The following is a 14,327-nucleotide window of genomic DNA, read 5'->3' as shown; positions in this document are numbered from 1 at the left end:
AGACTTTTTAAAAACAATTTTTAAAACAATGTTATCTATCAACGAGTCATTTGAATTGTGAAAATATGAGATTATATATGAAATGATGAGTTTATTTTAAAAAAATAATAATAAATTAATAATCATGAAATTAAATATTTTTAAATAATAATATTATTTTATTTTACATTTTGTATTATGTAATTATTATTAATTAATTGTTAATTAAATTATTGAAAATTTTATTATAATTAACTATATATTTATTTAATAATTTATTCATTCATTGTCTACAACAACAACAGTTTGATTTAATTGACATATATTTCTATTAATACGATAAGCTATTATTTCAATAATTATAAATGCAATGATCACTAACACAATACTGGCGATGTTTACGTACAATAAAATATACGGATAATTGCTTATATATTGGCCAACAATAATCGGGTCTACGGTTGCTATTATTGCACACGAAACGGATAGTATGCCGCACACTGTGTTTGTCAATCGTATACGAGACTCCATGTATGAGAATATTGAAGGAAATACAGTTGAGAAGCCAAAGCCAAGTATAACGGTTCCGACATATAACCAAATTTCGGATGTATTGGCCGACAGATAGAGTATTAGATTACCGATTGATATGAGTATAAAATTTGTGTATAAAAAGTATTTGGGCTGTACTTTGATGGCCAGTATTATACCGATTCCACGACCTAACTATCAAATTATTGGAAAACAATAATAAATGTATTATAAAAAACTAGATTTCTATTTAAAAAAAAATATTTTTTGTATGTCTTACCGTATAAGAAGCAGACATTACAGACATAATAACATCAGATGTTTGTTCCGATAATTTAAGATCAGTGTTGACATTAAATGTGGACAAGTATTCAAAGTTAATATTTTCCATTCCCTCGTAAAAGCAAAGCATAATGGATCCGGTGATCAGTATTGAGATCAAGTATTTTCCGCTTAATTGTGGTCTTTCATCATCACTGCAATCCTGTATAGACTTTGAGTCTATACTTGTATGCAAAAGATTTTGTGTCAGACTGTCAGTTGACTGTCTTTCCTCTGTATGAGTCACTGATGATAATGAAGATATCCTTCTTGTCGAGCTTACAGTGGGTTCACCACTGATGTTGATATTACCTAAGTATATAAATAACAAAAAAATGTTACATATTATTCAAACTAAACAAATGCATGAATAGTAAAATTAATAAATAATTTTTAAAATTAAAATAATAACAATAATTATTATATTATTAATAAAATATTATCATTAGATAATATAATTTTCAATAATACAGTATACAGTACTCTATAGTATAATACTATTAATAAGCAAAATCAGGATAATATAATATTATACCTAAATATTGACAATTAGGTTCATACGGTTTAATTAAATACATGATAATTATGATCGCCGCTGATGTGGCCAATAGTGAACCTGTTATACAATACGGGATATAAATACGAGAATCGGTGGCCTCGGGACTGGTATTGTTGGTTTCGTAGCTTATATTTGTCAATTGTTTTTCAAATGATGATATAATTTGATTGTAATAGATATAGTTGTGGTGATGAACACCAAACTGTGGTGCATCTAATGTCATGTTTTTCATTGACATTTGCCGTTGCATTATATCTACGCTGATATTATTGACCGACGGTAATGTTGTTGTGTCGCTCAAGAAGCCGATGCTGATCAACGGTGCCAGTAATGAGCCCAAACCAAACATAAAGTGCAGGGCCTGCATGTATGGACCGTTATCCCGGAGCCACATTTCCAGTAACCAGGCATTGCATGCCGTGTCAAATCCTTAAGTAGTAAACAATATGTCATAATTGTTACTGATTTATAAAATATTTGACAAACCATACCTCCCTCACCAAAACCAAATATAATTGACAACTCCATGAACACAGTGTATGATTTAAGTACCGGAGTCAGTGATGTGGACAATGCCATTAAAATCAAATAAAATGCAACCATTAGTTGCCGGTTGATGTGATTGTGAAGAAATAGACCTTTTTATTTCAAAAATATTATGATTTATATTTAAATAACGATTATATATTACGTTAAATAATATATAAAAACCAGAAAATGCTCCGATTGTATACCCGATGGCCATCAATGAGTTGCCGTACGACATGTCCTTCTGTGTACTATTCAATAGGCCGACCAACTCGACCCATGTCGGACCCCATATGTTATACGACAAACCCTATTGCACTCATTTAAGTTAATGATAAATAAATTTTTAACTTAATCAAAATAATATATCATATATTTTTAATATAAAATATTTATATAAATAACAAATTATCAAAAAAAGTTTTAATTACATAAGAAATATAACAAAAATAAAGTGCAAATGTTGTCATCAGTATATGATATTTTCCCGGTGCTCGTACTGGCACTGGTGGCTCTAAATTATCCATTTTTTTAATAATATTAACTTAATATATAATTGATAATTAAAAAAATTTTTAAAAATTATTAATAGTTTATTGTATAAAACTTATTGATATGTATATACAATATATATGAAAAATCAAAATATCACAAATTGTTTTGATAAAATGTATAATTTTTATTACGTTTTTACTATTTTTTATTAATAATAAAATTAATAACTAATGTTGTAATTTTTATAAATATTTATATTATTTTTGGAAACATGTTTCGATGATTTGTCATAAAAAAAATTATTAATTAATATTGAAGGACAGCTAAATAAATATTGTTAACTTAAACATACGGTACTAAAGTTATGTATTGTATAACATGTTATTTAGATGCAAAACATGATACAGTATATCAGTAATACTGTATAAAAATAGAGTACAAATTTAATTCATATGATATAATATTTATTGATTCAAATTGTATTATATAAATAAAATATACTTTTTTTTATTTTTGCAGTTTATTACTGTGCAATTATGCTATAATACAATATAAGATATGTATATAAGATAAGTGTAAATTTCTGCAAATAAATTAATTTTTCCTTAAATTATTGTATATTATCTATAAAAAAATACTATATACAGTAAATAACAATTAAACAATAAAATAAAAATAAAAAGTTAAACTATCACTATTTGCTATTATTTTATTGATAATATACTGTGTATATTGAAAATATAGATCTCTTAAAATTTATCAATACATTAAAATAAATAATTTTTTATATATATTATTAGCAATTAGTCATCAATCAAAAAATCAAATAAAAAAATAAATATATTTATCTAATCATATAATAAATAAATTAATTAATTATATGTAAATATAAAATCAAAATTATAGGACTTAAAGTTAAATATAAATTGTATTTCTAAAATATATAAATACAATACAAAATATTAACATAAGATTTTATAAGACATTTGTTTTAAAAGCAAATTTACAAAAATTTATAGACACAGTAATACAGTATATAGTGTTAAATTAACAATGTTATCATAAATTCTCATAAATTATATTAAATATAATCTTATTTTTTTATATTATATACAGTAAGAAGTCTTAAAATATGCAAAGCAAACAATTATAGTAATAAGCAATTGCTTGAACTGTATATTTCCCGTGAGTTTATATTTTTTGATATATTTTCATACAAAATGCAAATCAAATGTTGAAACTTAAAAACTAATAGATAAACGTGCTATAAATTAACAGCAATTTTTTGTTTTGTTTTATTTTATATCAAATTATTGTATATATTTTACTATTAATAATAATTTGCAAAAAATATTTATATTTCATAAAAATTAAATGATTTATCATTTATAAGACAAAAGTTTTTGTTTTAAAAAACTTATTCACAAAAAAATAATAGTCTTATATACTGTAGATTTATATTTTGAATTTATGATATGATATATCATTGATTATAATATTTATGGAAATTAAGTTTAGTTGACATTAAAGTTATTTTTTTACGTTGAAGAGAGAAAATTAATTTTTCCATTATTTTTATGCATAATATCGTACATAAAATACAAATAGTATTGTATATTATATAAGTTTTCCCTTAACTATACAGTAGACATGATTTGTTGACTATGTTATGTAAAGTCTATATTATAGTCTACATAATGTATATATTAATCTGCATAAATTTAAACATATATTTTTTAATCACAAGTGAGATGAATAAACCAAATATACAATATTAACAACATTGAGGGTAAATAAGTGAGTTAGTGTGAGTGAGTGAGTGAGTGAGTGAGTGAGTGAGTGAGTGAGTGAGTGAGTGAGTGAGTGAGTGAGTGAGTGAGTGAGTGAGTGAGTGTGTGTGTGTGTGTGTGTGTGTGTGTGTGTGTGTGTGTGTGTGTGTGTGTGTGAGGGCGACCTTCAATAAGAGGAAAAATTTAATTTAAAAATCAGTCAATGACTGCTCCAAACAGGACTTCTCTTAAACAAAAAAATCTCACCTTAAGGTCAATTGTTTAGAAATATTTATTTATTTGTGTGTGAGAGAGAGAGAAAGAAAGAGAGAGAGAGAGAGAGAGAGAGAGAGAGAAAGAGAGAGAGAGAGAGAGAGAGAGAGAAAGTAAGTGTATTTAAATTGATACATAAGTGACAATCAATACTTAAAATAAGATAGGTCTAGAGATTAAATGATAGTCTAAAATACAGTATTAACTAATATATCAATTTTAAGGTATAGTCTATGACCTAATTATAATCAATTATAACTGAATAAATATTAGGTCAAAATTCAAACAACAGTTTAATAATGAAATAACGTTTTTTTTGTCAATTTCAAAAATTAAACCTAACTTAAATAAAATCTAATAAAACTTAATAAAACTTAAAGTTATTCTATACAGCAAAAAATATAACTAAAATAATTAATAAAGAAAATTATTTATTAATATTTAAAATTAAATAAATAAGTTATTAATGTATTATATCATAAATCTATTTCTCTGTAAACTTATACTAATTTTAATATTCTGATGAATACAGTCATCAAACCGCTGCCAATCCTTAAACCTATTTTTTAATTATATATATATATCTGTATTAATATTACTGTAATATAAAATAATAATCCACTTTCTATTTATTTAGTGATAATAATACTACAAATAATAATATATGTTTTTTATAAAATAGCATTTATTTATATGAAAATATTTTATATTTGTTGTTGACGTCATAATAGCAAATAAAACCGATTTTAATGATTTTATTATAATATAAGATTAAGTTACAAATATTTGTTTTTACAGCTATTTTTTAAGCTTAAGTTTTTAAACTATTAAATAAAAAGTGATATTTTATTTGATAAGTATTTAGTTTACCCCATAATTTTTTTGTTGTTGTAAAAAACCACATAATTATTATTTTATTAATTATTATCCATAAACAGATATTGAATTACAAATAAAATTATAATTGTTGTTAAAAAAATTGTTTTTTAAAAATAATTAACAAATATTTGACTTTTATAAGACATTTTATTTGATTTTTTATTATCAACGTCATCTCACAAATTATTTATCATATTTCAGTAACAATTAATACAAACAATGTTATATTATAAACAATTTTTTCCTGATTTGTGATACATTTTGACTATAATTTATTTACATTATTATTATTATTATAATTATGGGATTGGCGTGTGATTTATGTGTATTTGTTATGTGTAATTATTTGTTATTTTAAATAAACAATTTTGTATTTAATTATTATGAATTATATGTGTATGTTTTTTTTTTAATAAATTTTAATGTGAATAAAATTATATATTTAAATATAAATACTGATAATTATATGATAGTGTTGTAAGCGTGTCATCTCATATTTAATGTATGTTTATATACTGTATATTATTTAAATATATATATTGAGCATATTTACTAGTATTCAAAATTACTGTATATGTAAAATGACAATTAATTAGATTTTATAATTTAAAAAAAAGATAATTATAAAAAATTTAACAACAAATTAATATACACAATTAACAATAATTAAAAAACTTTTATAATTAAATAATTTGAGTGTAGAAAACAGTTGTTGCACTTATTTTTTATAACTGTAACAAAATTTAATAAATTACATAATTATTTAGGACTAATGTATAGGCAATGAATACTGTACATACCCTTCACCATATCCTCCTCCATGTCCTCCTCCATAGCCGCCATCATCGCCGCCACCATATCCACCGCCATATCCACCTCCATATCCACCTCCATAACCTCCGTCATCTATACCATAGTCATGAGTGATGGTCGAGCCGTAGTCATTGCCGCCATAACTGCTTCCGCCATAACTGCTGCCACCATAGCCTCCACCGTAACTATCGTATCCCTTCTCTTCTTTGATATAAACGGGTACTTTGACCGGATAGGGCACCGGTACCTTCTTCTCAACGTAAACCGGGTAAGGTTTGGGCACTTTGACTGTCTTGATGATGGGTTTCACATAGTATGGCACTTTGACTGGCACTTTGACCGGATAGGTTTTGTAGATGTGGACCGGATGGTACTCATCTATTGTATTACAAGAGTATAATAAATAGCATAACATTAAACTATAATAGTATTTCACATTACATTAGCGATACTATGGATTTAAAAATGATTTTAATTGAATAGAAAATTGATATATTATTAATAAGCTAACTAACTAATAGTAACTAATTTTAATTATTATTAACTTAAATTACCTTTTTCAATATAGATAACATGTTTGTGGTCGTCATCTTTTTTGTTAAAAAATATGGCGTCACTGATGGCCACAAAATATAAGACTAAAAGAAACAGAATTGCAATCAAATTCTTCATGATTTTGGCCGAAAATTAATTTTATAGATTAACAATACACTTGAAAAACACTATTAAATAGTTATCACTTTTTTTGTTAAATAAAAAGCTTTTATATTATCAAAGATTATATGACTTTCACTTTCAACGATGTTTATCATCTATTTGTCTGACAAACCAACTGTCAGTCGGGCTTTTATATACAATGATCTCTACACTCATATACCAGAGTTACTGGCATTTGTTGTTTTGTTGTTGTTTTAATTGACTGATTAATTGGGCAAATATTACATAATTTTTTTTGTATATGTAATACCAGATCTTTGGGTCTTTCAGATGTATGGCAAATACCAATTAGTAGTCTCCAGAGCACTAGATTTGCATAAAGAAAACCAAAGAGAGAGAGAGAGAGAGAGAGAGAGAGAGAGAGAGAGAGAGAGAAAGAAAGAAAGAAAGAAAGAGAACTGTTATTTAATGACAGCTTAGACTTGGAGGTCAACACATCAGACATCAAATCAGTGTTGAGTGAGTGCTATGGGAGGGGAACTGGAGATAGACTGTGGCGATAGTGATAGTGAGTGGAAAAAAGGTCATAAAGTTGTAACACAATCTACTTTTTTCTGATTTCAATTTAAAATGTATTTAATAACAATAATAACAATAATAACAGTGAAAACAGTTTCCAAATAAAATCTTTTTTTTCATATATCGGGTGCTGAAAGAGGAAGAACATGTTTACCTGAATGTCATATACCAGTGCTGTAAACAACTTCTCTTGTTTTTTTTCTCATTAGACTTTAAATTGATATACATATACAGCTAAATGGTATATAAAATATGTGATACAATAAATGTATGTTTTATTTATTTATTACAATTATCATAATAATAATCATTAATCTTCTCAGCAGTACGTGTGGGGTTCACATATGAAATGTAATAAAACTTATAATTTTTTTTTAATATGAGTTTCTTGAATAAGGTATTGTTTTTTGTGTAATATTACTCGTTTAGGGCATTGTTTTAGGAAAACCACACAAAAAAATGTTTGTTTGTATGAGAGGGGAAAAATGTTATAAAATATTTTTAAAATAATAATATACAATATATATACTGTATATATGTAACTATTATCTGAAATAAGTATATTATAAGTGATTTTGATCTAATATGATTGAGTTTACAATCAATTTTTATTAATTTATATTTCATTAAAAAAAATGTTTGATTGTTAATCAAATAAGACTATAATCTCAAGTGTTATCTGAACTTAAATTTTTTAGTTAATAATTTTTTTTATATGGAAATTGGTTTTAACAAATAAATTATTTAATACTATGATATATCTAAATCTTTAATAAATTAATTTATTAGAAAAATTAATAGTTTTTATTTAATAATTTATAATTACGTATTGTTTAATTTAGTATAAACAGTATTTATAATAAAAATTAAAATTGTGGTCAATATTTTGTAACAAAATAAAATAATTGTTAAACCCATGTAAAAACCCATCTATATTATGGTGGGTAAAGCTAAATGTTTTTTTTTATAATAATGATAAAATATATTTATTTATAAAAAATAAAATTCATTAAACACGGAAACATTGAATATTTAAAACAAACAAAAATAAATAAAAATGTGACCAGGCCCTTTTTAATTAAGGCCATTAATAATATAAACATAAATATATTGACTATTTATTTATTTGACAAATTATTTGGTTTATTACAAAAAAAACAAAACAAAAATTATATAAAATTAATAATTTTTAAAAATCTAACTTTTTTATGACTTAATCCAAATTAACAGGGTATTTAACTTTAATTAAATAATTTTTTTATTTACGTTGAAAAAAAGTTTGAAAGTTCACTGGAAAAAATTGTTTAATTTTTTTATTTAAAGATAAACTTTAGAAAATTAAAGGACAAATTTTTATCTAAAAAATTATAGTAATAGTGAGTGAGTGAGTGAGTGTGTGTTTGTGAGCTAATTAATCAATGAGAAAATAGTAGATATTATCTAAGATTTCTCTGAGCAAATATATTATATATTTTTTTATTACTTTAATAATATATATTATTAAGCAAATGATCTAAACATCAAAACAAGCGAATAAAAAACATATGATTTGACAATAAATATTACACATTATTATTATTATTATTATAAAAGCGTTTCAAAACATCTAAAGTATATTTAATACTGATATGGATTTTATAGTAAATTTGAAATGCTTTCAATCAAATGCTATCACAAACGTATAATAAAATAAAACTTTCAAAAAAATTAATATATAAATCATTTCAATCACAATTGTGACTGTAATTATATTCATATTGATTTTTAGTGATACTATAAATTAAAATCTTATCAGTTTATTTAGCATAAAATATGTAAGCCATGTATTAGCTATTCAAATGGGTTATTATATTATAGAAACAAAAAATAATAATATATATTTAAAAAACAAATTTTTGGATTAATTATTAGGAAATTATTAAAATTTTATGTTTACCTTGAATTTTATGGTAAAATTGATTGATTATTAATATTAAAATTCAAAATAATTCCGGTGTTTATTAAATAATTATATAATAATAATAATAATGTCATAATAGACAAAAAAAACTTATTAAGCATTAAAACATATTAAGTTATTATGCCATAATAAAAAATAAAACATTTTATTTAAATAAACTAGTTAAATTAATTATTTTGTCACAAAGTTTAATTGTTTGATGTGTTAAGTACATAATATATTAAAATATATTTCTTAATTTATCAAATTTTAATATCTTATTATTAATTATTATTTTTAGTGTAATATAAATTTATTATATGATATATTTGGTATAACTATATATATGTTTAAATTTATCCATTAAAAACAATAATTATTGAAAATATTAACATTATAATATAAAATTATAATGTATATTAATTTATAAAAAGATTTAATTGGATATGATTTAAGAAAATATTTTTAAATTACTATAATTAATATTTAATTTTAAATGTTAATATTTGTTATTAATTTAATTTTATTATATAAATACTGTATTACAAAGTTGTTTTTGAAAAATACTATTACATAACTTATAAATTTTAGTTTAATTGTAATTGATTTTAAGTATAACTACATTTAATAGAGTCATGTTTTACTCACGATTTTATTGTTTTTATTAAATATGTAATGTATATTATTTACAGTTATATATATATATATTAGATTTAATATTTTAAAAATCATGAATACAATAGATTTGGTTTAAAATAACTCATAAATAAATTTACAAAATTATTGTTTTTATTATATAATAAGTTGATTTAATATTATAATTTAATAAAAAACAAAATATTATGACAAATCTGTTTCTAAAATTATTTATCCGGAAGTATTAAATACCAAAAATAAAGTGATGATTAAATCTAATTTGCTTAACATATATGATATACAGTATGAATGTATCATAAGTTTTCTAATAATGATAACAAATTTTTTCAAACAAAAAAAGAAAATCATGATTTTTAATTATAAATGAATTGCTAAGAAAATATAAAAATCTTTAAATATCCTAAATAAGTGAAATATTTCAACAATTTGCTAATATTTATAATAATTAAAAAAAAGGTGTAAAATTGTAATAATTACGCTACAGTTTAAGTATATCAAGTGTTGCACTTTGAAAAAAATTAAATAAATCAAAGGTGAAACTGAAAAAAATGTAGATTAGCCTGAAGTCATACCTGTGCTCTCAGAAAGTGCATAGAGTTAAACACTTACTCTCACCTAATTTAAAACACAATATAACTTAAGTACAGTATATATATATATATATATATATATATATATATATATATATATGAGCAATAAGTCTAATTCATATAAACCTTATGTGTGTAACCTTTTTGAAGACCTTTTGTATTGTCAAATGAGAGCAAAAGTTTTTTTTTCATTACAAATAAATATTATAATTTTGTTTTTGCATATATATATACACAATCATTTGAGAGAGAAAATAATAATAATAATAATAATAATTGCAAACAATTAAATTACTTGTTTGTTGTATTAGATATGACTATCTAAAAGGAAAAAACATTAATTAAAATTCAATATAATTTATATTATTTTGATTTACAGCCGAAATACATATTTTTTGATTAATTTATTAATTTGATTATTAACAACAAAAATAATAACTATATTATAATAATAATATTAATAACAAAATAATTATAATTTACTTATAATACGATTGTATAATATTGATTAATATTTGTTTAGTTTGTCATAATTACTATTATTTTATAGTGATAATTATATTAATAAATGTATTGTATTATTATTATTATTATAATCATCATAAATATATAATTAGAGCATTAACTTGCAATTTAACACAAAAAAGTAAATAACAAAAAATAAATATAATTAATAAAGATTTTTAATTAAATTTACGATATTTCCGGTAGTATTGTATTATAAAATATATTTTTACAAATATAAGATTTATTTTCTATTAAATTTGATTAAAAGTTATATTGTTTAGTAAAATTTATTTGTTATTTTTATTCAAATTCATGCAATAAACATAATTACATAAATATATAATGATTTTATGTATGATATTATATTATATATAAATATATATATATATTAGAAATATGTTTAATAAAAACAAAAATTAATCTTTAAGATCATGACTCTATTAATGATTATTAAAATGTGATTTTTTTAATAATGTTATTTTAATTTTATTTATGTTTAAAATAACTTTTGACTAAAAAATGATTTAAGATAATCTTTTAAATTAATTGTATTTAGTAATTATCAAACTATTTATGATTCATTAGACTATTATGCGGAAACTATTTGATAAATTTATACTAAACTTAAAATATAAAAAATTTAAAATTTGAATTTTACTAATATTTTTTATTAAAGTAAATTTAATTATTTGAAAAATAAAAGTAATAAAAGTAAAATTTGAACAGTAAAGTATAATAAAGTACAGTATTAAAGTTTACTATAGATATTGTATTGTTTTAAAATTATAATCTAAACTTATATTTATAAATAAACATTGTATCAAAGTTCTAAAATAATTTTTATTATTTAATTGTTATATTATTAATATGGATTAAAAATGTAAATAACTATATATTTTTTAATTAAAACAATTTTAAATTTATTATATTAAAATTAATGTGTTTTGATAAAATATATGTTTAAAAAACTCTCATCATATTTGTCATCAAAAATAATAATATTTTAATTTATTTAAATAAATTTTATTATTTATTTTATTATATAATAATTTATTTATTTAAAATTAAGTTATAATAGTATATTATTTGTCATTTTAAGTAATTATTTAATTTATGAAAATAAAACCGGTTTATACTATTCATAAAATTTGTATTTTGATGTTTATTTTGAATATTACAGTACATTATAATTAATTATTAAAGATTTATTAAATAATTTTCTAAAACATTTGAATAATAACATATTATTATAAAACTGTATAATTTAATAAAAATTTTATTATTACTTTTATTTTGTATTCAAATCTATTTTGATCATGTACAATTGTATAAAAAATAATATTATATAACTTTTAGTTACACACAATTTATTTTATCAACAATAAACTATCTAATACTGTATAATAGAAAAAATAACCAAAATATCCATTTTCACAGATAAAATCATATATAAAAACATAAATATTTTATAATTATAAATAATAAATAATATTATTTAAACATAAATAATTATCTTTATTTAGATATTTAAATATATATATATATATATTAATAGTTCTTAAATCAATAATACAATATACAGTATATTATTTGATAGATGACCATGCTCGTTATATATATTTTCATAATGAATCAATGATTTAATGAGTTTACATTTACGTTTGATATTTACAAAACAAATATTTTAGTTAAAAATTTTTAAAAATATAACTATGTTTTGACTTAATTACAAATAAATGTTAAATGATTTATGAACTCTTTGAATATCTACAAAAAAGAGAGAGTAAAGCAATTTAGTGCTTAAAATCACAATATTTTATAATACAAACCCATTATCTCCATAATCATCGCCACCAGCATTACCATAGATACTGCTGCCGACCTCCACGTGCACACCTTTACCATAGCCTCCATCATAGCCGGCCTCGACATGGGATGAGCCACCGTAACCACCACTTCCAGCTCCACTGGCATAACCACCTGAGTTGCCATAAGTAGTAACAGCCACTTCTTTGCCATAGCTGCCGTCATCGCTTCCGTATCCATCATCGTTAGCATGACTGTCCTGTCCATTATCGTAACTATTACTGGCTGTATAGCCACCGTTACTTCCATCATCATAACTGCTGCCTAAGCTGTGACTGCTGGCAATGTAACCACCGCTGGACAGCGGACTATAGCTGTTACTACCTCCTCCATACCCTGAGCTACCAGAGTTGCTGTAAGTGCCGCCATAATTATTGACACCAATTGTGTATGTGGAACCGCTAGAATAACCAGAATTTCCACCATAGCCTCCAACGGAATTTCCACCATAACCTCCATCGGAATTTCCTCCATAATTTCCATCGGAATTTCCACCATAACTGCTACCATAAGAAGCACCTATACTACCGGACGCATAGCTGGGACCGTTGTTGCCATAACTTTGACTAACGGGAATGTAAACTGGATGCTTTTCAATCACTTTGACGGGTACGGGAACTTTGATATGAACGGGCACTTTGACCGGATATCTTACGGGAACGGGAACTTTAACTGGAACCGGGACTGGAATTTTCTCTTTGACCACAACGGGAACTTTCACTGGATACGGTGTTTTAACTGGATAGGGCACTTTGACTGGGACTCGCACTTTCACTGTTTTGATAATTGGTTTAATTATGACAGGTGTACGAACTGGAACCGGTACCCGAAATTTTTTATAGACTAGAAAATAACAGTTAGACAAACAATTAAGTATTCAATTAACAAAATCTATATATATATATATATATATATATATATATATATATATATATTAACTTTGAGCGGAAAGACATACTATGGACTGGATGTTTGGCCGTTTGGTATACATGAACCGGACCAAAATGATTGTCAAACCCGAAGCCCTGACAATAGGACAGTACGGCTATCAACACTGCAAGCGATAATTCCTTCATATTATATACACACACAAAAAAACACACACAATATATATAATTATTTTATAAATTAACAAACAGACAAACAAACAAATAAATAAATATATATAACAGTTAAACAAAATAGACGATTAAACTAAACATACAAAACACTAACAACAATAAAACACAAAAACTATAGACACATATGAAGTGAATGATTAGTAAAAATAAGAAAAATTGTGTAAAACTTTTGTCGGTTTGCATCCAATTTATATACCTTTTTATGAGATCGGATATCGGAAACAAATATCTTCACTCAAACAACAATAACAGGTACTGTGTTAT

At 23.0% G+C, this 14,327-nt stretch overlaps 2 protein-coding genes across 2 annotated transcripts; both read right to left on the bottom strand.

Annotated features, from left to right (window-relative positions):
- Positions 1 to 31: 31 nt before the first annotated feature.
- LOC128955622 (major facilitator superfamily domain-containing protein 4A-like) lies at positions 32 to 2,445 on the bottom strand. The gene is made up of 7 exons (XM_054301296.1): positions 2,350 to 2,445; positions 2,102 to 2,228; positions 1,882 to 2,028; positions 1,367 to 1,819; positions 791 to 1,143; positions 362 to 705; positions 32 to 35 (listed from the first exon to the last, which is right to left on the bottom strand). Exons 1-7 carry the CDS (start codon positions 2,443 to 2,445, stop codon positions 32 to 34), a joined length of 1,524 nt encoding a protein of 507 aa, XP_054157271.1.
- Positions 2,446 to 6,052: 3,607 nt separating this feature from the next.
- LOC128955621 (ctenidin-1-like) lies at positions 6,053 to 6,819 on the bottom strand. Its single transcript, XM_054301295.1, has 3 exons — positions 6,702 to 6,819; positions 6,135 to 6,525; positions 6,053 to 6,065 (listed from the first exon to the last, which is right to left on the bottom strand). The coding sequence occupies exons 1-3, from the start codon at positions 6,817 to 6,819 to the stop codon at positions 6,053 to 6,055; spliced, it is 522 nt and encodes a 173-aa protein (XP_054157270.1).
- Between the last annotated feature and the right edge of the window lie 7,508 nt (positions 6,820 to 14,327).

The sequence above is a fragment of the Oppia nitens genome, unplaced genomic scaffold (assembly GCF_028296485.1).
Source record: "Oppia nitens isolate AA-2021 unplaced genomic scaffold, nextdenovo-longstitch-racon4-pilon3 scaffold2_pilon_pilon_pilon, whole genome shotgun sequence".
NCBI classification, from domain to species: Eukaryota; Metazoa; Arthropoda; class Arachnida; order Sarcoptiformes; family Oppiidae; genus Oppia; species Oppia nitens.
Note: the sequence above shows the minus strand (reverse complement) of the source record. Positions and strands in the feature narration are given on the sequence as shown.